This window comes from Rattus norvegicus, chromosome 7, assembly GCF_036323735.1.
Source record: "Rattus norvegicus strain BN/NHsdMcwi chromosome 7, GRCr8, whole genome shotgun sequence".
Lineage (NCBI taxonomy): Eukaryota > Metazoa > Chordata > Mammalia > Rodentia > Muridae > Rattus > Rattus norvegicus.
Genome location: NC_086025.1, coordinates 80,626,269 through 80,652,187, shown reverse-complemented (window position 1 = coordinate 80,652,187; position 25,919 = coordinate 80,626,269). Strand labels below are relative to the sequence as shown.

The following is a 25,919-nucleotide window of genomic DNA, read 5'->3' as shown; positions in this document are numbered from 1 at the left end:
AGCAATTAACATAGCTGAGCAAGTCTGTTTAGTAGGATACTGAACTCTTTGGACATATGTCAAGGAGTAGTATAGCTGGATCATAGGGCAGATTTATTTCTAGATCTTTCAGAATTCTCCACACTGATTTCTATAGTGGCTGCATCATTGTGCAGTCATCCCCAACAATATATGTGGGTTTTCTTTCCCCCCACATTCCCTGTAACACTTGTTCTAGTCTTCTACAGAAAATATACAAATTGGTTGTTCAGTGCCAAATGCTCATCCCTGAACACATGTATAAAGTAGCATTATATGCACGTAACTGATTATATTTAGAAATATATATGTATATACAAATATATTGATGTATACAATGACAATCTCTAAATAGTAAAGGCCATGAATTTAGAGAAGAGTATGCAAGTGTATATGGGATGGTTTGGAGGGAAGAAAGGGAAATGAGAAACAGTATTTAAATTATAGTCTCCAAAATAAACTCACTAAGAATAGTGGTGACTACTTACTCCTTTTAGTTTTTAATTGATGTTCACCAGTCTTAGTGGTATGACATTTAAGAATTTTCAAAGGACTCTCAAATAACTACTTATTTTTTTTATTTTGAGAAAGCCTAAAATGAAGAAAAGGTATTATCACCTCACAAGCAAGAATAAGGGAGAAACCACTCTGAGGTTCTTTCTTCAACTGATTTACATGAATGGAAAAAGAAAAGAATGTTGGTGCCATGTTGAACTCAGCAGAAGAGTCTCATGGTGCATTCTACTATGTTCTGTTTATGCTCATTGGAAATGTGGCATCTGCAGTTAAGGAAACAGTGCTACCAAGTGAAATGTCATCACTACAAATTATTTAATGTTTTATTTCACAGTGATTATTCATCTTGATACAACTGATATTTCTGGAATGGCTACTACACACCTTTTCTAAGAACTCACTAATATTTTCCCAAAATATTTTTCATTTATATATTAACTAGAAGTTCTAATTTATCTAAGATTCATGAAACAAAATCACTAAATAAGTTTATATTTTATTAAAGGTATGGAGGGAGACAGAAATCATTACAATTAAGTCCCAGAGAAATAAGCAATGTAAAAATAGCAATTACTGTTTTTCAATCACTTATCAGAAACAACCTTATAGGTCATCCTTTTGCTCTTCCAATCTTCTCAATCTGTTGCCTCATGCAAATGAGCTTTCTAAGGCAGAGGAATTTTGCTGATCACTCCTTGATACAGTTTGTAGGTACACTTTTGTTATATAAAAGCTATCAAATCAAATATTTCTTTCTTGTAATATTTCACAAAAGATGATTGAATATGTAACAGGATGCCTTGAAATATAGGGACACAGTGTAAGTAGATGGATAGTTTGTCAAAGGTTTAAGAGAAAAACTATAGATAATTCATGATGGGAAATACATGGTTGTGTACCACCCCACACTGTAATTATGTGGTGAGCTATTTTATCTGAATCACAGTCTCCCCATTTTATCTCAATCACAACTAAAACAATAGGTAACATTAGCTAAACATTTTGTATTACTTATTTAAGATTCTTAGTCACATATATTAATCTCAATTAATCATGAAGGAATCAAGGTTAAGAACTAAGAAAGTTATGCAATATGATAGAGTTTATCAATATAGAAAAGGGCCGTAAATACAAGTAGCATAACTCTAGGGTCTACTTGCATGTAACTTGTACTATATTCTACCACAGTTTGTTCTGTCCCATAAGAATGGGGCAATGCCAATGACGATTCTTTTATTCCTAAAAATACATGTAAACCTCAAAGCTGTCAATAAAGCAAAGCCCTGCTCTTCTATTTTTGGAATCACTAAACTCAGCATTCTGTAAAAGGGACAAAGAGCCATTATCTCCAGGCTGCCTCCAGGGCTACTTGAAAGAGCAGGACAGGTTTCCACTTTCCCCATTGAATCTGTCTAGGACACTAGGAAAAAGAAAGGCCTCTGGAGACATACACATGGGTTTGAAGGCTCACCAAAATCATCTCATTTTCATTTTGAAAGAAGAAAAATATGTTAGAAGGGAGAAAATATAAGTAAAGCATGTGTTTCCCCAATTCTAACTAAAAGCCTCATATCTTGTTAGGAGTCTTGCTTTTCTCTTGATGATTATTGAAAAATCTTAGGCTTTAAAATTGTGATTTGTTTCTTAGACCTTTATAACCAAATGAAGAATATGTTAAATTCTATTCATTGAAGATGACTTATGTTTAGAGATAGATAACGTTTTCCACAGAGTAAAGTACTCAATCCAATATGGATGATCATATTTAGAGGGTACTGTGAAATTAAAATGTGTCATTTATTGAATGTGTTCGCAGTTCCTGATGACGTGTTTGCCCAGAATTATATATGGAAAGGCTCTTACAATTTCAAAGGCAGGAAGCAGCCTATGACCTTGACCGTCACTAGCTTCAATGCCTCTACTGGCAGAGTCAACGCTACGCTGAGCAACAGTGACATGGAGTTGCTGCTTTCAGGTATCAGAGTAAAATCTAACATAAATTAAGCATCCTGGACATCACTTGATCACGACCTACTACTGTGAGATATTTCTTATATTCAATTTTAAGGGAAGTTATAATTTATTGATGAGCAAGCTTTTGAAGTTTTGGATTGGTGAGTGGATACTGCTATATACATATAAACCTGAAACTGGGAAGTTAAGTGACTTTAAGGCTTTTTTTTCCTGTTGGATTTTTAAATTTACATTTCAAATGTCATTCCCTTTCCCAGTTTCCTGCCCATAAACCCTCTATCTCCTCCCTTTTCTATGAGGATGTTCCCCCTCCCCAACAACCCTCTCCTTCCCGCCTTCCCGACCTGACAGTCCCCTGCACTGGGGCGTCCAGCCTTGTCAGGAGCAAGGGCTTCTCCTCCCATTGATGCCCAATAAGGTCATCCTCTGCTACATATGTAGCAGGAGCCATGGGTCTGTCCATGTGTAAGACTTCTTATGTAGAATTACAGATACTGTTCTGGACTAGTACTCTCATTTGTTGAAACGGATTTATGATATTGTAAATAAGATATATATATTGTAATTTCTTTTAGTACATAACATTCTTGTGCAATTAGTTCTATTAAATTAACTTGTGGTGTAAGTAAAATAAAGTTGTTACATTTGAAAATATTACAAGAAACACTGCTTATTATTCTGTATTGTACCATCTCATAAAGTACATTTATCAGAATTTAGTATACATTACACTTTTTAAATATGGAATAAATTAGAAAAATCTTAATTTGAATGAGAGATGTATTTACATTTAATTAATGATTAATTGAGTTACCATATGTAAATAAGTTTTGTTTTTTCCAAGTCAGCGAAAAATATATTTTATATATCTTTGTTTCTTAGTAAATTATCCAAATAAATTCAGGTAAATTTAAAAACATGCATGAAAGTTTATAATAATTTCATTAGCCTTTACTCAGTGTCATATATAGGACAAGTATAACCATTTACCACAACTATTAAATGTTAGTATCTTTATGTTTTTTTAATTGATTGTAATCTACTTTAACAGGTTTTATATTTCCTTACCTTGACTTTCCCAGTACATTCTTAGGGTCCCTTACTACTAAGTAAAACAGTAGGCAAGTCAACAAGAGTCAACTTTTAATCAGTAGTCAGTCATAAAATGATTGCTCACTTCCTGACTTATCATGCCTTAACTGTCTACACTCTAGCCTATTCTAGCTCTCACAGTATCCAGTTAAAGGATGAATTATAGGTCTTTTTGCTTCTTGCATTTATGTCATTCCCAAGTTTACCATCTTGAGCTAAATTCTCAAGTTTTAAGATAGCACATCCTCTTTTACTAAATAGATATTTTCTGATAGACCCAGAGGGAAAAAAAAACTCTTCTATTCCAGCCTAAACTTTATCACATTTCATCATATTTTGCTTACTTGTGTATCATATTAGCAATTTTTACTCTATTGAAAAAATTTGAGCATAGACACCACATATAATTATTTTGGTGATTCTAGCAATACCCAAGATACAGAATTAGCTTCTAATTCATTGTTATAGAATACATCAAGAATTTAAAATCCTGGTTTGTATCTTTTAGTTTGCAGGCCTGACTACAAGAAGAAGTCACTTAGTCAGTATTAGCACTTAGGGAAGTTAAAAATTCAGAGAAGCCTTAATTTGTCATTTCAGCTGAGAAACAGGTACATAGTGCAGTTGTATGCTCTATGTGTGCAGTCACCGTTGACTTCATATTTGCCTTATTTCTCTGCATTTCACAATATATCTAATAAGTTGTCTCTAACAAAATAAGTTATAACTATTTACAAAATTAAATAGATGCCTTGTATTTTGCAGGGGTCTACAAAAGCCAGGAAGCTCGCCTAATGTTACATATATATCTTATTAAAGTACCAGCAAATGCTTCTGTAAAGAAAATGAAGGAAGAAAATTGGGCCATGGATGGATTTGTAAGTTTCTTAAAAGCATACTGCTGATCTTAAGGGCAAATTTACAGATTTCTTTTTTCCAAAAAAGGAGACTTTTTTCTCAATTTAGCTCATGTGGATATGTATTTATTCATATAATCTCATATATAATATTATCAATTTAAAATAAGCTCAGCATTTATTACATTTTTTACAGTTTTCTTACTTCTGTGTTATGAATATTCATATAAATATTTGTGTTGTATGTTCTTGTTTGTATGTCATGATTTTCACTTCATCAAATATATTTTTATCATCAATGGTGGTAAAAATGTGGCTAAAGAAAAATTTAAAGTCAAGTGTGTTACAATTACAATCTTACCACTTATGAAGCAGAAAACTCATAGTCCAAGGTAAACCTGTGACTAATAATGAATTTCCTTCTTTCAATCATTTTGTTTGTGTGCGTTTCCACTTTGACAGGGCCCAATTTTTAAGGCATATGCAAAACATTTAAAGCTGGATCAAAAATTTAAGTATAAAGATGTTCGTTAATTAAAGTATGGATTTAGAATATTTCACAAAATATTCTCTAAAGAGGATTTATATGTTTCCTTTGGAAAGACAGCTACTACATCTTCACTGTAGATTCTCTTGTTGATAAATGACATCAGTGGAGGTGTCTGCCCATATTATTGACATCAATAGGTCTAATCCTTACATTTAGGTCATTGAGTCTTTGTAAAGGACAAATATGTGAGCTTAGATCATATTTTAAAGTGGCATACATATATATATATACATATATATGTTTATGACAAAAGATTCCCCTTGGTAATGTTCAAAAAGTTGTTTTTAAGGAAAAATAACAGTCCACCCAGTTTTTAGGTTTTGTTGTATTTGTATTCTCTACATTTGCAGAATTGGGAAGTCATAAGTCTTCATTTTACTTAGGTTGTTGAATTACACTAAAATGAGGAACATTCATTTATTAAGATATCAGGATTTGATTTTGATTTTTAACTGTGGTCATCAGCAGAGTACAAAGTCTATTGATAGGCTGGACCTTGTGCTTAGAAATGTCAGACTCCCGTAGTTAGTTTGGGGTACTTTTTTTATGGTAAATATATAATAATTTTCAAAGTAACTTTAATTACAGCAGCCATGAGCTATGTAACGTTTTGTCAGTTATTCAAGTTTAGAAATAAATTCATGTTACTTGTTAATCACTGAGTAAGTAACCTGTATCATTTCCTATTTTATGTATGCAGTGAAAGGCCATGACATATTTGAATCTGTTAAAACATGACTATGAGTATTAACACATAAAACACAGATGGTAAACAGCTTATAAATAACATCAAGAAAAACCAATAGAACCCAGGTTACAAGAAAATTCTTCCTCATGGTGGGAGGTAGGTGAGGGATGTCTGTCTGAGGTCAACCTTCTGCTCTATTCTGAGTCTGGGGCTGAAGGAGCAGTTACTACCTGGAACCCAAGGATTTCAAAGATCAGGACACTCTACAATGCTCTCACATATACTGATGTGTGATGATGTTTCTGTTGTTACTTGCTTTAACATTTCCTCACTCCATTTCTCAGCCTCGCAAGTTGGGGTTATAGGTGTTCACCACTTTGTGCTGTTGACAGGGGCCATTTTTAACAGCTCAATTTCAACATTTTCACCCTACTCTACAATCAATCGAATTTTGAATATAGATTGGTGAGATTGATTATATGTCCAGATAGGTGGAGCAGCTAGAAAATTCACTTTAGAATAATTTCATCACTTCAAGTGGGTATCTCACAGCCTATAGCTGTCTTTATTTCCTTCTGCACTCATACCTAAGCGGCCAAAAATCTATTTTCAGTCTCTATAGACTTATATAGATTAAATTTTTATGAGTGAAGTAATATTGTATATGGCCTTTTGTAAGTATTTTCTTACATTTAATCTAATGGGAAATATGATCTTTATATCAGAGTACTATATTAGCCTATCATCAGCCTTGCTATGGCTCAAAGTGATGAGTAAAACCATCTTCCTTCTGTGGTGTCTCTGGAGTAGAAGAAGGGCTAATATAATTGGGTACCTAAATTATGTTTTGCTTTCATTTACTGGTATCCATGTATGGCTGAGAATATGTATGTACACCACATACAGGCTGCTGCTTACAGAGATGCAATAATGGTGTTGGAGGCATGGGAGGTTGTGAGCTTCCTAGTATGGGTGCTGAGAACTCAAAGCAGGTCCTCCAGAAGGGCGGCTCTTACATGCTGAGTCATCTTTTGACGGTCTAATTCAATTTTCAAGTGTATTATTATTTGACCAATGTACTCTTATCCTATAAGAGATTTATAAAACTGTGGGAGAGAATAATGCAATGTCCAATTTACCAATATAATTATTTAAAATTATAAATTATACCTTTGTTTTTATAATTGAAAATTTGCTTCAAGTGCTTATTACATAGAACAAATAGAAAAAAAACTCAAAGGCCAACATTCACTTTAGCATGCATTGAATATTTATTGAGGATTAAAAAATAAGGATGTGGCCATTCTTCATATTTAATCAGAATTTCAAATATTTTCAGGTTTCTGCTGAACCTGACGGAGCTACTTATGTATTCCAAGGATTTATTAAAGGCAAAGATTATGGGCAATTTGGACTACAAAGACTGGGTAATATATTTGATTTTTTTATTTTTATTTTCAAGTAGTTCTTTGATACTATAGACATTCTAAAAAGACATAAAAATTCTGTACATTTTGCACACTTACAATATCTTGAATTATGCATTGTCATGATTATATAGTTAGTCATTTTAACACATTTAAGGAATAACTATGTTCTTACAAATATTACTTTTTATGTAATAACTCTATACAAAGCTTGGTTTTTCATTATATCTGTCATTAATATGATAAGCTGTCTTGCCCCCAAGCAAATACAAAGAAGAAAAAGTGATATAGATAACATGGAAATATTAAACTGTAAATTAGTTTTATCTCCTCTCTTCTCTTTTTAGTTTGAACATTGGAGCAATTTCCTTACTTCTGAGAAGATGTAGTGACACTATGAAAAACTTTTAAAGCCTAAAGGGAAAAGTAGCTTTAAGGAATGGGTCCCTTTGAAAGTTTAGTTTTCTTAAACACACAAATTTTTCTGTGCTATAATGCACAAGGTTTTGTAGTTTTCATTTACAATCATGTTAACATGAGCACAATATTTACTGATCATTTATTTATAAACACATAGCTTTGGTGTACATATTCCTGAGATAGAGTGACTCCTAGCATTAAACTCTTATATGAGTATATAAACAATGAATTATTACTCTAAAGGCTATCATTTCATATTTATCATAACCAATCATGACTTTAAACTTTTAGGTAAATACACATAGTCACAGGAAAATTAGTATAGAATGAGATATTACTTAAAAATATTGGCAATATTTATAAATTCATGGAATGAAGCTGATCTCAAAATTCTTGAGGTTGGGAACTAGGCTGGCAGCAGAAGGAAGTAGTGGGATATATGAACATATATTATAAATATATAAAATATTGAATTATAAATAAAATCAATATATATACCATTTAGGCCAGTAAATACACAATAACAAGATAAATAATATATTAACACTCTAAACAAAACATAATTTATCATTTAATGTGATCTATAAAATATTCACTGGCATTGAATATTTGCACAGTAATGTCACTGGTTAGAGGGTATTCAGATGACAAGAATGACTGTTAAAACACTATGACTTTTAGACAAATGGATAAAAAGAATCAATAATGTTAGGTAAAAGTAGCCATTAGCTGTTTTCTATTTTCTGTTCCCATCCTAAATTTGGGAAGCCTTATTTTTCTCACTTGAAAATGGAAGAAAATTATTTTTTTATGTATAAAATCTAATATAAGCTTGTGTTGATTGTACTTCAATGACTTATTTGTGTTATTTCCATTAGGACTGAATACTTCAGAAGGGTCAAATTCTTCAAATCAGCCTCATGGTACAAATAGTAGTTCCGTGGCCATTGCAATTCTTGTGCCTTTTTTTGCACTTATATTTGCAGGATTTGGGTTTTATCTTTACAAACAAAGGTAAGGTGTGCGTCTTCAGTGACAGAAAAAAACTTTGCACAAAATTTCTATTCATGTTGTTTCTACTGTGTTATACCAACGCCACATCTATGTGTTCTTAACATCTGTGTGCTGAATTGTAACCCTCTTTGATTCATTCTATCACTCAATGCCATATGTATACATTGCCATATGGGTACATTGCACATGATTCAACCTAACACTTGCATATTTTGTCTTTAAATTTCTTGGCACAGAACTTATCAAATATGGTATTTATATATTAGCCATATTGATACATTAGAGATATTGAATCTACATTCAGGTTTAAACTGTAGAGAAACAAACTACTGCTAGACCTATGGAGAAAACTAGGAGAGCTCAGGTTCACTGGCAGTGCTGAGTCATTTGACTCTGGTTAACAGATAGTCATGTTCTAATCTGTCATTCATCTTTAGTTGTTTGAAGATTATTCAATGGTTATTTTTGTTTGTGATACAAACTAAATAATAGCACATAATAGTTCAGTCATATGTATTCTATGAAATTCAGACATTGGATTGAGTTTTATTTTTAATTCTCCACTATTTGGAAAAAATCCCATATCAAGTAAAGATTTGCAGACAACTAAATTATTCAATTAAATATATTTAAAAACATTTACACCTTTACACACTTATCTATTATAGTACATTCTCTTCCAACCTGATATTTTTTTCATATGTTAGTCTGTGCCATGTAAAATTGAGAGTCCTTTAATATTATGTATATATGTACATTTATATATAATTTTAATATAATATACATAATTTTCTTATACTGTATAAGCCAGCCCCAAAGAGAAGATCCACTGTGGCATGTGAAAGTAATTGCCATTAGTTTCAGAATATATTCATCAATAGAGTACTGTGAACTCATTAGCGGTCATTCCCTAACTTCCACACTTCAAACTTCAGCAAAATACAAGGAACTACAACTCTTCTCTTATTCTGAATGTTTTATATGAATTCAATCATAGAGTGGGTAATATTGGCCTTCTTAAACACAGAATAATTTTTAAGATTTTGCTCATGTGATATCATTTACCATGCTTGGATTTTTTTTAATTAAATATTTTCTTTCTTTGCATTTCAAATGTTATCCTCTTTCCCTGTTTCCCTTCCGCAAACCTCCAATCCCAACTCCCTACCCCCTGCATCCAGGAGGGTTTTCCTCTCCAACCCACCCACTGCCTCGCACCTCCCCACACTGGCATTCCTCTACATTGGGCCATCAAGCCTTCACAGGAACAAGGACCTCTCCTCCCATTGATGTCCAACAAGACCAGTCTTCTGCGACATATGTTGCAGGAGCCATTCGCCCATGTGTACTCTTTGGCTGGTAGTTTATTCCCTTGGAGATCTGGTGTGGTCTGGTTGGTTGATATTGTTGTTCTTCCTATGGGGTTACAAACCCCTTCAGCTACTTCAGTCCTTTCTCTAACTTCTCCATTGGGAATCCCAATCTGAGTTCAATGGTTGGCTGCAAGCATCTGCTTATGTTTTCGTCAGGCTCTGGTAGATACTCTCAGGAGACAGCTATATCAGGCTCCTGTTAGCATGCACTTCTTGGCATCCACAATATTGTCTGGGTTTTGTGACTGTTGTTAGTATTAGCCCGTCAACTGGTACTGTCGTTATTTGCTCTTGTTTTTGCCAAATTTAGATTAGAGATTTCGTGGAAGTAGTATTTCCTGTTGTGTCTAGAAGACACAAACAGTAGCTATCCTGGTCTTCTGGCTCTTAAATTTTTCTACTCCATTTCCATTATTTTCCCTGAGAATGAGAAGTAGGAAGTAGGTTGTAGATTTACCAATGGGGTGGGGCAACTCAGGGTCTCCTATTTTCTGAATATTGGGCTCTTTAGAATCTATTTACCAACTAAAGTTTTTTTTCTTGGTGATAAGAGGGGAAAGTCCTTTATTCTGGACTTGAAGCCTTTATAAAATAAATAATTTGAATTTAATGTTATCTTCTCTGTGGATTTTCTTTTCATTTTATTAATATACTATCTAAACAAAAGATTTTTTTCTGTGTTGCTTTCTCTTACTTTTGATATTCATGCCAAATCTTGGAAATAATTACCAAATTGGAGCTCACTATTTATTATACATATGACTTTTAAGAAGTTTGATAGATTTAGCACTTGTGTTTAGAATTTAACGAAACACGAGTAAATTAATGCTCATAATGTAACATTTTTGGATTTATAAAACTTGATGAATCTTTTTCCTCAAGTTGTGGTCCAAGGCTCCTAGTATTCAGTGTTTGCCCATTAATGATGACACTCTAGGTATAGTATCCGTAATTCACAAGTTGGATGTGGTGCTGCATGCTGGTAGTCCCAACACAAGGAACGTAGAGAGGCAGGAATGTCAGAAGTTCAATTCCATTCTTGAATATGGAGAACTTGAAGTCAGTTTGAGATAAATGAAATGTCTCAAAATGTAGATCAATATTAAAAAGAGTCAATTCTGGTATACATTCTTGATTCCATTCTTTCTTTATTCATTACCTAATTTAAAAAAAAGAGATTCCCATAACTTATTACCTAGTATTTATTGTAAGAATAGTTGCTCAAGGAAACGTAGAGATGGAGTTGTAGTTGCTGTCAATTATTCTCTTGCCCAAACAGTAAATTCTTCCAGTAAATTTCCTTCACGCAGGAGTTTAAGTCAAGATTCCTGAGAGTGCTTTAAAATTTATTTCCATTGAATTTACATATATTTGAAATAAGAACAACAAAGAAAATGCACTAAGACAGTAAAATAATATAATACAATGTGTAACAAAAATGTCAATGTAACTGATAGTTGAAAATTATAAAGTATCAGAAAAGGAATCAAGATTATTTTTATGCAAGACCTCATTAAGAATTAGGCCAATCTCTTCTTTGTCATAAAAATGAAACTGAGAATAAAAACTATAAAACATGATTAGGAAAAAGAAATAATACATAAGCACTAGTGAAAGGGGTAAGAACTTAAGAAGGCACTATAAATGAGTAGCATACACCAACCTGCCTAGATTCCATTGGTTTTTAAGTAACACTAAAGTTTAAATGTTAATTATCTGTAATTGTTTGGAAACATTTTCAGGACAGAAATGTCAGCAAAACTTTTCTTTTAGCTTTTAATACTTTATAGCTCGTATATATACAATTTGACAACAAAGCTAAAGATTTGCATTTACGAGGCAACTAAATTAGACTTTTGGTTGACAAACATTTATCTAGTCTTTATGCAGCTCAAATTTCTGTGTTATTTTAGAATTGTAGTCTTTTTATTCTTCACGCCTCAAAATTTTTTTAATTCCCATATAATTTCATATAAATAGATATGTATAAATATACATTTATATTTATTTATATTTAAATAAATACATATATTTAAATAAGGTTTACCGTCCATATTTTATCCCCCTCCTGGATCATACTCTGCCTGTTTCCCATCCCATACCTCCTCCCCCCATCTCCATGAGAATGTCTCCCCCAACCCCACACCTCCCCACTCCCTGTGGCCTCCAGTTTCTTGAGGGTTAGGAGCATCTTCTTTGATTGAGTCCAAACCCAGCAGTCCTCTGCTGTATATGTGTTGGGGGCCTCCTATCAGCTGGCATATGCTGCCTGCCTGGTGGTTCAGTTTCTGAGAGATTTCAGGGTCCAGTTTAGTTGAGACTGCTGGTCCTCCTACAGCATCATCCTCCTACTCAGCTTCTTCCCGTTTTTCCCTAATTCCACCACAGGGGTCAGCAGCTTCTGTTCGATGGTTGGGTGCAGGCCTTTGCCTGTGACTCTTTCATCATCTTTCTTAAAGTAATTTCTAGATTATTTCTTTCTACATTAACTCTTTCTTTTGAGTCAAAACAATTGTCGAATTGTCATGATCTACACTTCTTGTTCTGTTTACCCATAATCGTTGTTCTCTATCACTTCAATTTAAATTCACAAGAATCATGACTTTATTTGCTTTAAAAAGTAGAATGTATTCAATATTGAGAATGATGCCCGAACATAAACACATACTTAATAAGTGATAAGTGAATTTTTATCAATTAAAGGTACATACCTTCTATATATTGTACATAAGCAGTAACTTTTATTTCTCAAGAAAATTTGAGTCAATATCATTTATTTATTTTAATATATTTTATGTGATATTTATAAATATTTATTAGGCTTATAATTTCTTATTCAATACTTTTAAGTGACATTATAACCTACCAGTGCTAATGAAATATATTATTCGAACCTTAGACTGCTGTTTCAAGAAGCACCCTAACATGACTCTATCAATGTTATTTTTCTAACAGGACTGCCCCCAAAACTCAGTACACAGGATGTTCTGTTCATGAAAATAACAATGGTCAAGCAGCCTTTGAGAATCCCATGTACGACACCAATGCCAAGTCTGTGGAGGGGAAGGCAGTTCGATTCGACCCCAACTTGAACACAGTTTGCACAATGGTATAACACGGCAACACGTTGCCTTCTTCAGAATCCTGGAAATCGACACACTGAACAGTGCACTTTGAGTTCACTGCTAAACAAAGCACACTTTTCAGGACTTGCTGGGTCACCTTTTCCTGAGGAATGATAGCGAAGAGTGTTTTTTTCATAAACTGGATCGGACTCCGTCTTCATGCTTACCGTGGAGAGTTTTACAGAAATCGGGCTGCACTCTGCGAGTGCTCACTCACAGTTCATTCGCTTTTTTTAAAAAGGAGATTATTCTAAAACATAAACTTATTTGCATATATTGGAGGAGCATCCACTATCAGTATTTCTGTGCTTTATAAACTATATTAGAGGGACTGGGTTAAAAAATGATATAGGGTAGAAAATAAGAGCTATACTTACCAGAGTCAATAGATCACTGACTTCTCTTTGCTGTCATAAGCTACATCGCACCCACGTGTCTGTAGTTCATACACACCACATATCTACAGTTCATCCTTTTTATCCCAGGTATTGAATTCCTTATTTCTCTAGATCTTTTGGAATGGCACACACCTTTAAATATTTTTGAGCGAATTGATGCCACAGAAGAAATAAGATTGCCCACCCGAATCTGGCATTCTGTGTTCATAATAAAGATATTATGTTTTTTAGGATCATTTTCAAGTTTCTTCAGATGAAAGGTCATTCTGAGACCTTTCCTATTTCTTTATTATTAAGGAAACAGTTTTAGCCATTGAGCTCTGAGAAGCTCTTTAGACGTTTGTCTCAATATTCTTTGTCATCTACGAAGGGTTTTGGCTCACAAAAATTATCTGTAAAGATGCTTATTTTGCAGTTATCTGACACACCAGCTTGTTATCATCATTTAACCAAACACTATTTTGGTTTTGAAAGACCTAATAGAAACAGTTTATTATGTCTGCATTTAATTTATAATGTCTACACATCCTTCTAGCTGAATCTTTCATTTTGCTGCATTTGACACTTTTTAGTTTCTTTGAACAAAGTGGTAAAATGTACTCTGATCTACCCCTTAACTTCCTGACTAAAAGAACCAAGAAGTTCTTTCAGATCACCAATATAAAGTTGTTTCCTGAATATATGTGTTCATCCGATTTTGACAGGTTTTGAATGTTCTGTCTATACCCTATGTTTTAAGTAGGTATCAGGTACAGCCAGTGTTTGCATTGTCTGATTTACAAACGTTTGTGTGCTGTCGTTAGCTCACTGAAAGCTACATCGTGCTGCAGTGTTGACCTTTTTAGTTAATAGGGCATAGTCTTCCTTTTGTTTGTTTGTCATATTTCATTTCACCGAATAAACACAAACTCATTGTGAACTCTCTGTTGTTGTCCATTTCAAATCTGGATTGTTCTGTGACGGCTCTCGCTTTTGTATCATGAGACAAGAGTGCCTATGAGAAACCATTGCACCTGGGAGCACTGCTTGAGCTATCTCTACATTTAGTGAATTTCTTGTAAAACACTTTGAGATACATTGTTTTGGAAATTCATACAATTTTCTCAACATTGTATTCTACTGACAGGATGCAGTTTTAAATTTTATGCCATCTGTTATTTATTCTTGTTTATTCAAATGACTGCAATAACAATGATTCATTCACTAATGTTAAGGTTAATATGTTTAAGATCTTGTTTAAATGACGTTTCTTCTGCAACTGGCTACTCCTCTTATATTAATGCATACACTTTTGTAAAGAAGTATATTTTTATGATAAAAAAACTTTGTAAAAGTATGATGTAAATTTTCAGTGCAATGTAAACAAATAAAAAAGGATAATTGCTTTTGTAAAACGTGTTTTCTTTTCAAATTCACCTATAGCTGTTCTGTTTGTAAAAAGCAAAGCACAGGCCCATTTTCACTTGGTGCTTTTAAAAATGTGTACCAATTACATGTCACATTTCAACAGGTAATAAAATGTAGTTTCTCCCTCTTTATTCTACTTACAACTGTGATAGTCTTTTATAGCTTTTAAAAGCCTAGTTGCATTTTTAAATGCTTAAGAAAAAATATATATACATATATACATATATACACACACACACATATATATATGTGTATATATATATATATATATATATATATATATATATATATATATATGTCTTGCCCAGAGTCCCTTGACTATGTAGTGACAGTAGGAATGACTGAATGGAAAGATTTATTTTTTGATACATTCACAAGTGGGGGTCTAGAAAAGGACATGATATAGATTAAAAAGTCAAAAATTGAGCATTAATCTTTTTTAAGGAAAATCACAACACACTGTTTGTCAAAGTATTAACCTTTGAATATTTATAAATTTAAAATAAACCCAATTTAAACAATGTTAAAAAATAATAGTTAACAATAGTTCCTGACAGTGGGTAGAGACTTATACTGCCAAGCCTTCTATCTGTGTTTGGTCTATATAACACATATAGGGAAAAAGAGAATCAACTACTATCTACACACACACACACACACACACACACACACACACACACACACACACACACACACACGAGAGAGAGAGAGAGAGAGAGAGAGAGAGAGAGAGAGAGAGAGAGAGAGAGAGAACAAATTTGGGCTAAAAAAAGAAGATTGATTTACGGGGTTGGGGATTTAGCTCAGTGGTAGAGCGCTTGCCTAGGAAGCGCAAGGCCCTGGGTTCGGTCCCCAGCTCCAAAAAAAAGAAGCAAAAAAAAAAAAAAAAGAAGATTGATTTACTTCTTTTGTTTTTAGGATGACTAGAGGTAAGGGGATATTGATATAAGAAGATATACATGTTATAAAATTTGAGAAATACCTCTCTGACATCACTTTCATGAGTTTAGTATTCTGAAGTAATTACAGAGAAAGAAGATTTAGAAGCTGTTGGGGAATACAAGGGGCCACCAGACATTAGATTACTTTCTTCAGAATACAAACAATGGAAATAGTGAACACAAACCAGATACTTTCACAACTTTAATAAGTCCCTCTGTTTTATAAGTTTATTAGTATTATAAAAAGCACCACATTTTCTGCATTCAAATTGTACTGCAAGATATAAAACAAGATATTCCTGTTTAAACTTTTATATGACCCAAACTAACTAGTATCTATTAGCATAGCTGCAAAAATAGATGTGGTCTTTTTTTTTTTCTATTCTCTTTTTCGGAGCTGGGGATCGAACCCAGGGCCTTGTGCTTGCTAGGCAAGCGCTCTACCACTGAGCCAAATCCCTAACCCCTAGATGTGGTCTTATTACTATGATCTTGTTCTAGATTCCCTATATCCCCTAGACCTTGTGATGTGATCTAGGTCAAAATAATTCTGAGACACAGAGAGTAATGTAGTAGTTTGGTGTTTACTCTGGAGTGAGGTGGACCACTCAATGTAGGAATGAAAAGTGAACCAAGAAAGTATTAAAATAATTTGTTTCTCAAGTAGACTTTATACTATCTTTAAGGCTCTGCTACAGACTTTTTCCCGTGAAAGGCATTATACTGCCAGTTGTTACTATAAAACAAACAAAGAAGCAAACACAAAAACAAAACAAAACAAACAAAAAGGATGGTAGTGCTTGAGGTTGTTCAAATCTGATTATATAGATCACCTAAATAGATGATGTATTAGTGGAATTTCATGAAAATATCCATGACTTTGAACTTTGGTAATGTGTAATACAAGATTCCATAGAGCAACCATAGAAATACTAGCTATACCATCTGCACCATCCTTAGGTTAATAAGCTAAACTGTTTTTGTTTTGATGAATATCCCATGAGTTCAGGAATTGAGCCACAGTCTTTTATTAAGTTTTCAGAATATTTCTTGCACTTCAGTAACATATGGCTTACACTGCTTGTGAGATTTTGGTAACCATAAAGCAGATGTCTTTAATAGAATCTTTTGGTTGAGTAAACTTTTCCAAATTTTGATAACTTCTTGCTAATTATTTTATCATGTTCATTCTCAACTATTCCATTTGTTTCTTAGATCCACTTCTATCTCCCTACTCCAACTAAGCATGGGTTAGGTTGCTTGATGTACTTTTTTTTCTCTTGTTGGGTTGCCATGTCCAGCCTCAATATGATGAAGCCTTTTGCATTTTCTTACTGTATCTTGTTTTGCCCTGTTTAGCTGCTGTATCTAAAAGGAAGCAGAAAGGTGCTGAATCCAGAAGAGACAGGAGGAGGTACAGAGCTAGGAGGAAATAGAATGAGGGAAATTCTGACCAGATATACTTTATGAGAAAACCTATTTTCAATAAAAAGAAAATTATAAAAATAAAATAAGTGCCAAAATTAAAAAATATTAAAAAGTTAAAAAATGAAGTGAAAAATAAAACACAATAAAAAGCATTGATTTATTTTGTTCTTCGTTATATTCCTGGAGTTGGGCCATCCACTGGTGCATGCTCAGCCAACCAAGAGTGACACATTTGGTGTACAATGACCCTTGATCCCATAAAACTATTAACTGTCACTATCTTTTTAAGTATTTGGGTGACTTAAGCACCTTTTCATACTCTCCACTAGAAAGTTGAATGAGTTGATATTACACAGGTCTTGTGTGAGCAATAAGAACGGCTGTGAATTCATGAATATAACAGTATTGTCACGTGGACTGTTTACTCCAGTCTTCTCTAATCTTAGACTCTTAAAATCTCCCCTCTATATTTTGCAATGATTCCTGAGCCTTGGAAATGAGAAAGGGAATGGGGATGGGGATGGGGATGGGGATGGAGATGGGGATGGGGACGGGGACGGGGATGGGGATGGGGATGGGGATGGGGATGGGGATGGGGATGGGGATGGGGATGGGGATGGGGATGGAATGAGGATGGGGATAGGATAGGATAGGATAGGATAGGATAGGATAGGATAGGATAGGATAGGATAGGGTAGGGTAGGGTAGGGAAGGATAGGATAGGGTAGGGTAGGATAGGATATAGGTGTCTTACCTGTAGTTGAGAACTACAGAGACTCTCCTTCTCTGCACTTTGTTCACTTGTGAAGATTTGAGCAGAGGATTTTAATTTATCAAATCCTTCTAATCTTGTGCCCATGTAAGGGGGATATATACATCATTTCTTATTAAAGCTTTATATATAAATTATCTATACAGCTACCATGGTGATCAAAGCTGATTTTTGTTAGCCTGATAATCACGAAAAGGCCTGACTTCTCTCACTGAGCATTGGGAGGGCCTGGATGACGTCCCTATATTTAACTGAAGTAACTCTATCTCCAGACTTACAGTGAATCCTAAACTTAATGCTGAGTAAGATGATGATCTGGCCTTGGGCATTAAAACTTTATATCATCTTCCGGTGAATTTCATGTTTTATTTAGTGGTTTGGTGTCTCATTTAAGGAAGGGGTACAGATTAGATCACCTATGTGTTAAAATGCCATTTCATTAAAGTTACATCATTTTGGTATACAGCTAGGTCCTATCCAAAAGTATGAACTCTGTTTCTAATAACCAAGGGAGGTCTACCGTATATGATTCTGTCTATTCCAGTCTATAGCAGCAGTCGATTCAATGGCAAAACAAATTGATTTTCAGAAGCTATAGAAGTACAAAATGGAACGTCTTTAAAATCTATGACTATTCACTATTGGACTTTAGAAGGAATTTGTTTTTATAAAGTATAGGCATTAAGGAGCGTTTGCTATACAGGAAGAATATCTGCCTTTGTGACACCAAGGGCTTGTACCATTGTGTAGTCTCCACTAGATGTCTTAACAGACTGCACTGGAAATTAACAGAGAGGGTGGTGGAGTTAAAAATCTCCTAACAAAGAAATTTACTGATGAGTGCTTGAAATATCATTAAAGTTTAGACGTGAGAAAATTCAGCAGTAAGAAGAAACACAATGGTGCCTTCATCAACTTATATTTGTGTGCTTGTAGTGTCAGTATTTGGAATAGGATTGGTACATACTGATTGTTAAATAGAAGAACTGTTGGCAATAACTCCTTGATTTCCCTGACCCATTGTTCAATCCTATGATTTTTGTAAGGCTTTGAAAATAATTTTGAACCCCCATCTTTGTTGACAAATCTTTCCAACACAGAAAGATGACTCTTGGGTATCTGTTGAAAATTATGGGTAGAGATTAATTTACACAATAAAATAACATAAAAGTGAAGTAAGCATTGATAAGAATAATCCCTTTGATGCCCATAAGCCTGAAAATAGCCAGGAAGAATTGCCCAGAGAAAGAGGTAAGTATAGTATTGGAACCATCACTATTAATTAGAAACCTTACAGTCATGCCTGATATTACAAGATTTACCTATTGATTGACTTGGAGGTCATCTGGAGACTAGGGGTTCCCATTATAAGTATATTCTTGTTCTTTCAGACAAAATTCCCTCTTAACACACAATACTGGAGAAATTTATCTTCAGAAATATGTTTTGTAAATGACATAGGATTTATCAGTTTATTTCTTCAAGTAGAGTAGTTGTAGTAGATGACTACTCTCTGAAGACTTTAACGAGTGTACATTTCTCTTGTTCCCTCTTCCTGGTTGCTTTAATTACTTTCCAGCCTCCCTTCTTCCACTAGATCACAGATATAGAAGAGAGAATGTAATACATGTAATAGACCATTAATGGGAATCTAGATACCCAAGTACAATTTTGTCATTTTTTTCCCACTGAGTAGGTTGAATAACAAATCTATCCCTCAGAAGGATTTTTTTCTTCACACATGGAGGGATAGGCTGACTTTACGTCCTACATAGCCTTAGTACGGCATTTGAAAACAGTTGTAAGATTTTCACTAGGACCTAGTTGAATAGTTGCCATGAGGGTAGGATTTAATAGTTTTGTTTTCATTGCTGAATACACAGACAATAAAATGCTAGTATTTTGGTATCCAGTATAATAATATCATTCAAAGAAATTATAGGACTGCCTAAAATCCTATGCACCACTCAAGTTCTAAAATGTACAACCCATCTTCATATATTCTAACCATTGAAGTCAGAATCAGTAAAGATCTGACCTATCACAACACCAATATTCTTCCAAGAATGCCATAGTTTAGAGAGATGTCAAACATTTCCTATACTTTTCTTTGAAAGATGCCTAGATCCTACTTGATTTGTTTTAGTTCTTTCATTGATGAAAACTAAAGGGTATTAATGAGTTCAGATTCTTCAGTTAATACATTGGAGGAGACATATCTGAGCGAGCATGAGAAGTGCCAGCATTACTAAAGAATCCTGGATATAAAGGCATGGATTGTCTCATAGTTGAAGACATTACTAAACCTGCCTACTTCTTAGGAAGTTTTACGAAGGAGAGTACATTCATGACTTGAGTCATCAATAATATTAAGGAATTTTTGCTCCTTTTACTTGGGATACAGGAAATCAGTTGCTACATGCCTTGCTCAATTCTTCATTAGAGTGTCCTCTTAGCTAAGGTGAAATAAGAACCTGGCTGGTGGGATCCATATTTAAACAATTATACTGGGGTAACATAACTTGCCAGTATCTGGAGTTGCTTTGACTGGTTGCCTAAAGGCCAAGTCTTTCCTCCTTTCCCTCTCTTGTCTGTCTCTCTGTCTCTGTCTCTGTCTCTGTCTATCTCTCTCTCTCTCCTTTCTGTTTCTCTTTTTTTTCTTTCTTTTTTTGTAGTAATGTAAGGTTACCTCTCTCATATGTAGCATAGATTTCTTACCTGTAAGGGTATGAAAGAATCTAATAAAAACCTCAAAGTAGAGATGCTTATCCAGGCCCCAGTTTATCAGAAGCTGATGCTTGAAGGAGAACCTACATGTTATATTAAATCTCAGTAGTATGTTATGGTATGGAAGGTAATTGATACATTAAGTAGACATACTCATATCAAAGGTCTTCTGTCACCTTCTGGATCGATTCTCAAAAGTTAACCAACCAATCACATGGTCATAATCATACATCTGGGGAAGTATTGCACGAGTGCAAGTCCAATGCTTTTGAAAAGGGGAACTGATTAGGTTAGCATGGTTGTAACAGGAAACATGTGCAAACAAAGCAGGAGCCAGTGTCTTGTGGCACATAATCCTGAAAATAGAACACTCAGAAAGATCTGAGGACTCAAAGCAAAAATGAATATACAATAAAGGAAACTGTAAGTAAGAAAGAACAGATACACTGTGGTCTAAATTCCTGTCTCTCAACAATATAAATTGTTAAAATTTAATCACAACCATCTGAAAATACAATATATGCCACTACAATCTTGCTCAAAATTCTACTTTTTCTTATTTTCATCTCCACTGAAATAAAGCAGATAAGTCACACAGAGTGCAGCGCAGGAAGTGGGTATCATTTTCAAACTGAAACATAAAACTTTTCAAATAGTTAAATGGACAGAGTTGAAGAGCATTGCGTCCATTTACATTATTTTACAGACTGTACTGTTTTTAAAGTCTCTTGAGTACAAGTACCTCCATGATGGAATTTCCTTGTCCATTTTCATGAACTGACCTCATTTTTTTTCAGATTATACATGAGATGTATTATGTAAAACACAGAAACGTGAAATCATTTTCAAGTTCTCTCTCATTGCTAAAATGACACATAATTTGCTTGGAGGTGGGATAATTTGAATTGATTTTACTCCTCTTTGTCTCATTGTATAGCTTATTTCCACCCAGCCCAATCTATTATGATAGGAATAGAAAGTTATTTATTATGGGATTCATGTCCATTTTCTCAGCACATAATTTTAATTTCTGTGCTTGATTTGTCCTCTTGTGTAAGGGAAGGGTGCTGGATGTTCATTACTTCAAGTTTCTCATCATTCTGGGGGAAAAACACTTGGAGGAATTGACTCTTCAGAAACATATAAATGTATGTGTTCTAAATTTGGAAGCATTTTGTTAGATAGTAATATTATCGTCTCGCTAACAATTCTGAATATTATGTCTGTGTCATGATAAGAGATGAACTCAGATTTCTAGTATCTTTGAGACACAGGTTTGTTTCTTAAAATATCATTTCTTCATTGACAAGTTTCTATTATTCATGGTGTTTATGCTTACTACTATCCCACTAGCTTCTTTATATATAAATATATATATATATATATATACATATATATATATATTTTAACCAAGCTGTATTTAGATAGAATCATTGTTAGGCCTCTTGCTAACTCATCTGAGGGGATGTCAGAGGATAAATTTTTCTTTTTTCTCTCAAGGAAAAAAACACTTGAAGATGAAGTCAATGAACACAAAATGAATAAGATGAAAGAATAGCTGCAAAATATCTATTTTAAATCAATTATATTAAAGTCACTTATTTTTTAATACTAGAAGAATGTGATTTTGTTAAGTTATAGTAAATGTTTGAAGAATATAAAAGCATAAATAATATCTTGTAGCAATGAATTGTCATGGTATAAAATATTGAACCATATTCAACAATATGGTTTCAGCAGATATATTTACAGCCTACCACAGAAGTGTCTGCACTGAGAGGAAGTAGGAAGTATAAAGGACCATAGAATTTCGTGGTCTCAAAACAAGGAAGGAAAGTCCAAAGAAGAAAATTCAATTATGACCAGACACAAATAAGTATGTATCTATATCTTTGAAGTCTAGGTCTGGACTTATAGTCCCCTTGACATTTCATGTATCATAATCTTTCCTGAAAGTGTAGTCTAATATACTGTAACTTTATCAAATGTATCCCTTATTCTCACTGAAATTAAACTTCTCTGAAATATAAGAGAAAATCATACAATTTTTAATCTCTTTACTATGACACTCTAATGTGATAATTAACAGAAAAATAATTTGGGTTGTATAGCAGCACTACCTGTTTTGCGACTATTATGAATTTGAGACATTGTGACTTACTAGGACAACTGAGGTTAACATCTTAGAAAAAGACTAAATGATAAAAGACTAAAATGATAAAAGATTAAAATGATAAAAATAGTGATCAGTGGGCACTGGTTTTGGGGAGGGAAAAATTGGTCTGTGTGTGTTTCCTTAGGATATTTATCAGATCCTATTGTTCACACTTTAAAGATTTATTAATTTTATTTTGTGTGTATGAGCATGTGTATGCACTTACTTATGTGCACCACATTTAGGCTGATTGCCTCAGATCTCCTAGAACAGAAGTTGTAGATAATTGAGAGCTATCCTGTGGGTAATAGCAACTGAGCCCAGGTCATCTACAAGAGCAAGTGTTTTTAGCTACCGAGCAATATCTCTATTTCTTATCATTTGGACTTAAAAGACAAAAGTCAATTTTAAGCATAAATCAGACAAATAAGGCACAGTTAAAATATATATGTATTGATATTCTATCTTACAAAAGGATAATCAGTTCTCTTTTTGCTTATAGTTATGCTCATAACATATTATCCAACTAAAAAATCAAAGATAGACATATTGACTATAGCTTAAAATCATGTTTTGATTGTCCAGACTGAAAATAGTCACTGACCTGTGATAGTTTTAGAAATTACCATCTATTTATAATTAATTACTGTAAATAGTAGGTTTATATTTTATGCAGAATTTAGTAAAAATTTAAGTTGTGATCCTTTTCTGTAAAAAAAGAAAGTCTGAAAAGATGGCAAGTAAAGAATTTGATACCAATTTTGTAATGTATTTCAATAATAACTTATCATCTGAAAAAGTAATTTAGCTCCTACCTTTCCTGACAGCCTGACACCACATAGATAACTTTAACTCACTAACTATTTTGATGTAAAGGTAAGGGTTATATTCAATGTATGGATGTAAGTGTTAAATTCAATAAGTTTTCTTTGGGAATCAATGAAGTAAATCTGTACAGTTTATGCTGTATCTTTAAAAAATAATAGTGGAAACATTTACAGACATGCTAGAGCATTCATTTTGAAATTTTTAATTTTTCCCACTGTGAAATATTAGAAAACAGTTTGTGAAGAATAGAATTTTGTTTCTTTACGCAGGATTCGATGAATCCCACTTTGGCTGAGGGCAGAGGGACTTGTTTATTTGAGTCTCTGTGTAGAAATATTGACAACTACACACAGGCAAACTGATGGCACCTCAGTTCACCATGTGTCATGACACCCAAATATCATCACTGTGTGTGGCTGCATCTCATCACCCTGCAGTGCAAGACATTTTACTTCAGCCTTCTACAATCATGGGTTTTCCACCTTCCTAATGCTGCAACCCTTCAGTACAGTTCCTCACATTGTGGTAACCCTCAATTACAAAATTATTTCATTGATACTTCATAGGAGAAATTTCACTGCTTTTATAAATAGTAATGTAAATATCTGATATGAAGAATATCTCATATGTGACCTCCAAAGGGGTCATGACCCACAGATTGAGAACTGCTGAAATCTATGAGTCTCTGATATACATTTCCAAATGTATACTTCCAGTCTTTTTCAATGTAAATTATTTTATTTATTGTAAGATATATGCATATCCCAACTATTGAACATACTCAAACTCCACTGCCAGTTTTATTAGACTTCATCTTTCTTCCATGTGCTGCTAGGAAGTAGTTAATGTCAGGTCCAATTCTAATATATTTTATATATATATATTTTTATTATCTTGAGTATTTCTTGTTGAGGGGAGGGTGGCAATGGGGGAGGGTGGGGAGGGGAACATCCATAAAGAAGGGGAGGGGAAACCGGTAAAGGGAATAACATTCAAAATGTAAATAAGAAATACTCAAGATAATATTTTATTTTCTTATCACACATTCTACCTGCCACATGGATTTTTAGCTATGCAAATATTAATAATGCATAATTGATAATTATTTTTCTATTTTGATGCATTTCATTGTTACAAGTATTAGAAAGCATTAAGAAAAATGTAAAGCAAAATCTTCCTCTTACTTTGATTTTCATATTTGTACTTCATTTGAAGTTCTCTATTTTCTATTTTGATGCATTTCCTAGTTTCAAATATTAGAAAGCCATAAGGAAAATACAAAGCAAAATCTTTTCCTTACTCTGATTTTCATATTCATAATTCAGATGAAGTTGATGCTTATCCCTGAAAAGAGTTTTGTACATATAGAAACAAATTTCAACTCAAGGGATTTGTACAAATAGACACATGAGAACACATACAAAATAACAAAGTACATTTATTTATTCCAGTTCTGTTTATAATACTGACGTTGAAATAAGTTGAGATTAACTCTCGGTGTTGCACTTCAATGTAGTATGTGTGAAATCCTGTTTCCTCCACCATATATAGACTGTTGGTGATTTTTGGCAATGGACATTGGCAGTTGAAGTATTATTGAATAATTTAATATATAATGAGCACTAAACAATAGGTATATTTTAGCTTAATTGGTAATAAAATAGCTTATAGTAATAAAAAAAGGAAATTTTATCATTTTGCAAGTTGATAATGTTCATATTTTTTCTTAATTTGGAAATAAATGTCTGTTAATTCAAAAAAGATCTAATAATAATGGTCAGATTTATAGTCAACCTGATAATGCCATGGCCCATCTGTTATGTCTAGTTGTCTTGTAGAATTACCAAATCCTAGACAGTTGTAGTTGGAGAGAGCTACTAGATGTAAGAGGTTGACTTTTCTCATCAAATATGCCTTATTTTGAACAAAATGTAAATATTACATGCAATAAAATTTCAGCTCTCTGAAAAATTCAACTCATTTCGATTTCTCCTTTTGCTTTTAAATGAAAGCCATTTTAAAAAGTAAAATAGGACTTTTCAAAAATCCTATCAAATATCTTTTGAAAAGATTACTATACATTGTTGGTATTTTATGGCACATATTTTTGGTGGTTAAATTATGATGCAGATGTTATATGGATAAAAATATACACATTTTAGAAAATATGTATATGTCTTTATAAATGTCCACAAATATTTAGGACATG

The 25,919-nt window shown here is 33.4% G+C and overlaps 1 protein-coding gene across 6 annotated transcripts in view; it reads left to right on the top strand.

The window, feature by feature from the left end:
• Positions 1-14,847, top strand: part of Csmd3 (CUB and Sushi multiple domains 3) — a 1,319,129-nt gene extending 1,304,282 nt beyond the window's left edge. For all 6 annotated transcript variants that reach the window (XM_063264433.1, XM_063264432.1, XM_063264430.1 and 3 more), the window contains 5 exons: positions 2,351-2,509; positions 4,366-4,478; positions 7,035-7,122; positions 8,421-8,556; positions 12,885-14,847. In XM_063264433.1, the coding sequence (XP_063120503.1) occupies positions 2,351-2,509; positions 4,366-4,478; positions 7,035-7,122; positions 8,421-8,556; positions 12,885-13,044 (656 nt within the window). In that variant the 3' untranslated portion in view covers positions 13,045-14,847. The remainder of the gene's footprint in view (positions 1-2,350; positions 2,510-4,365; positions 4,479-7,034; positions 7,123-8,420; positions 8,557-12,884) is intronic.
• The last annotated feature ends 11,072 nt before the right edge of the window (positions 14,848-25,919 follow it).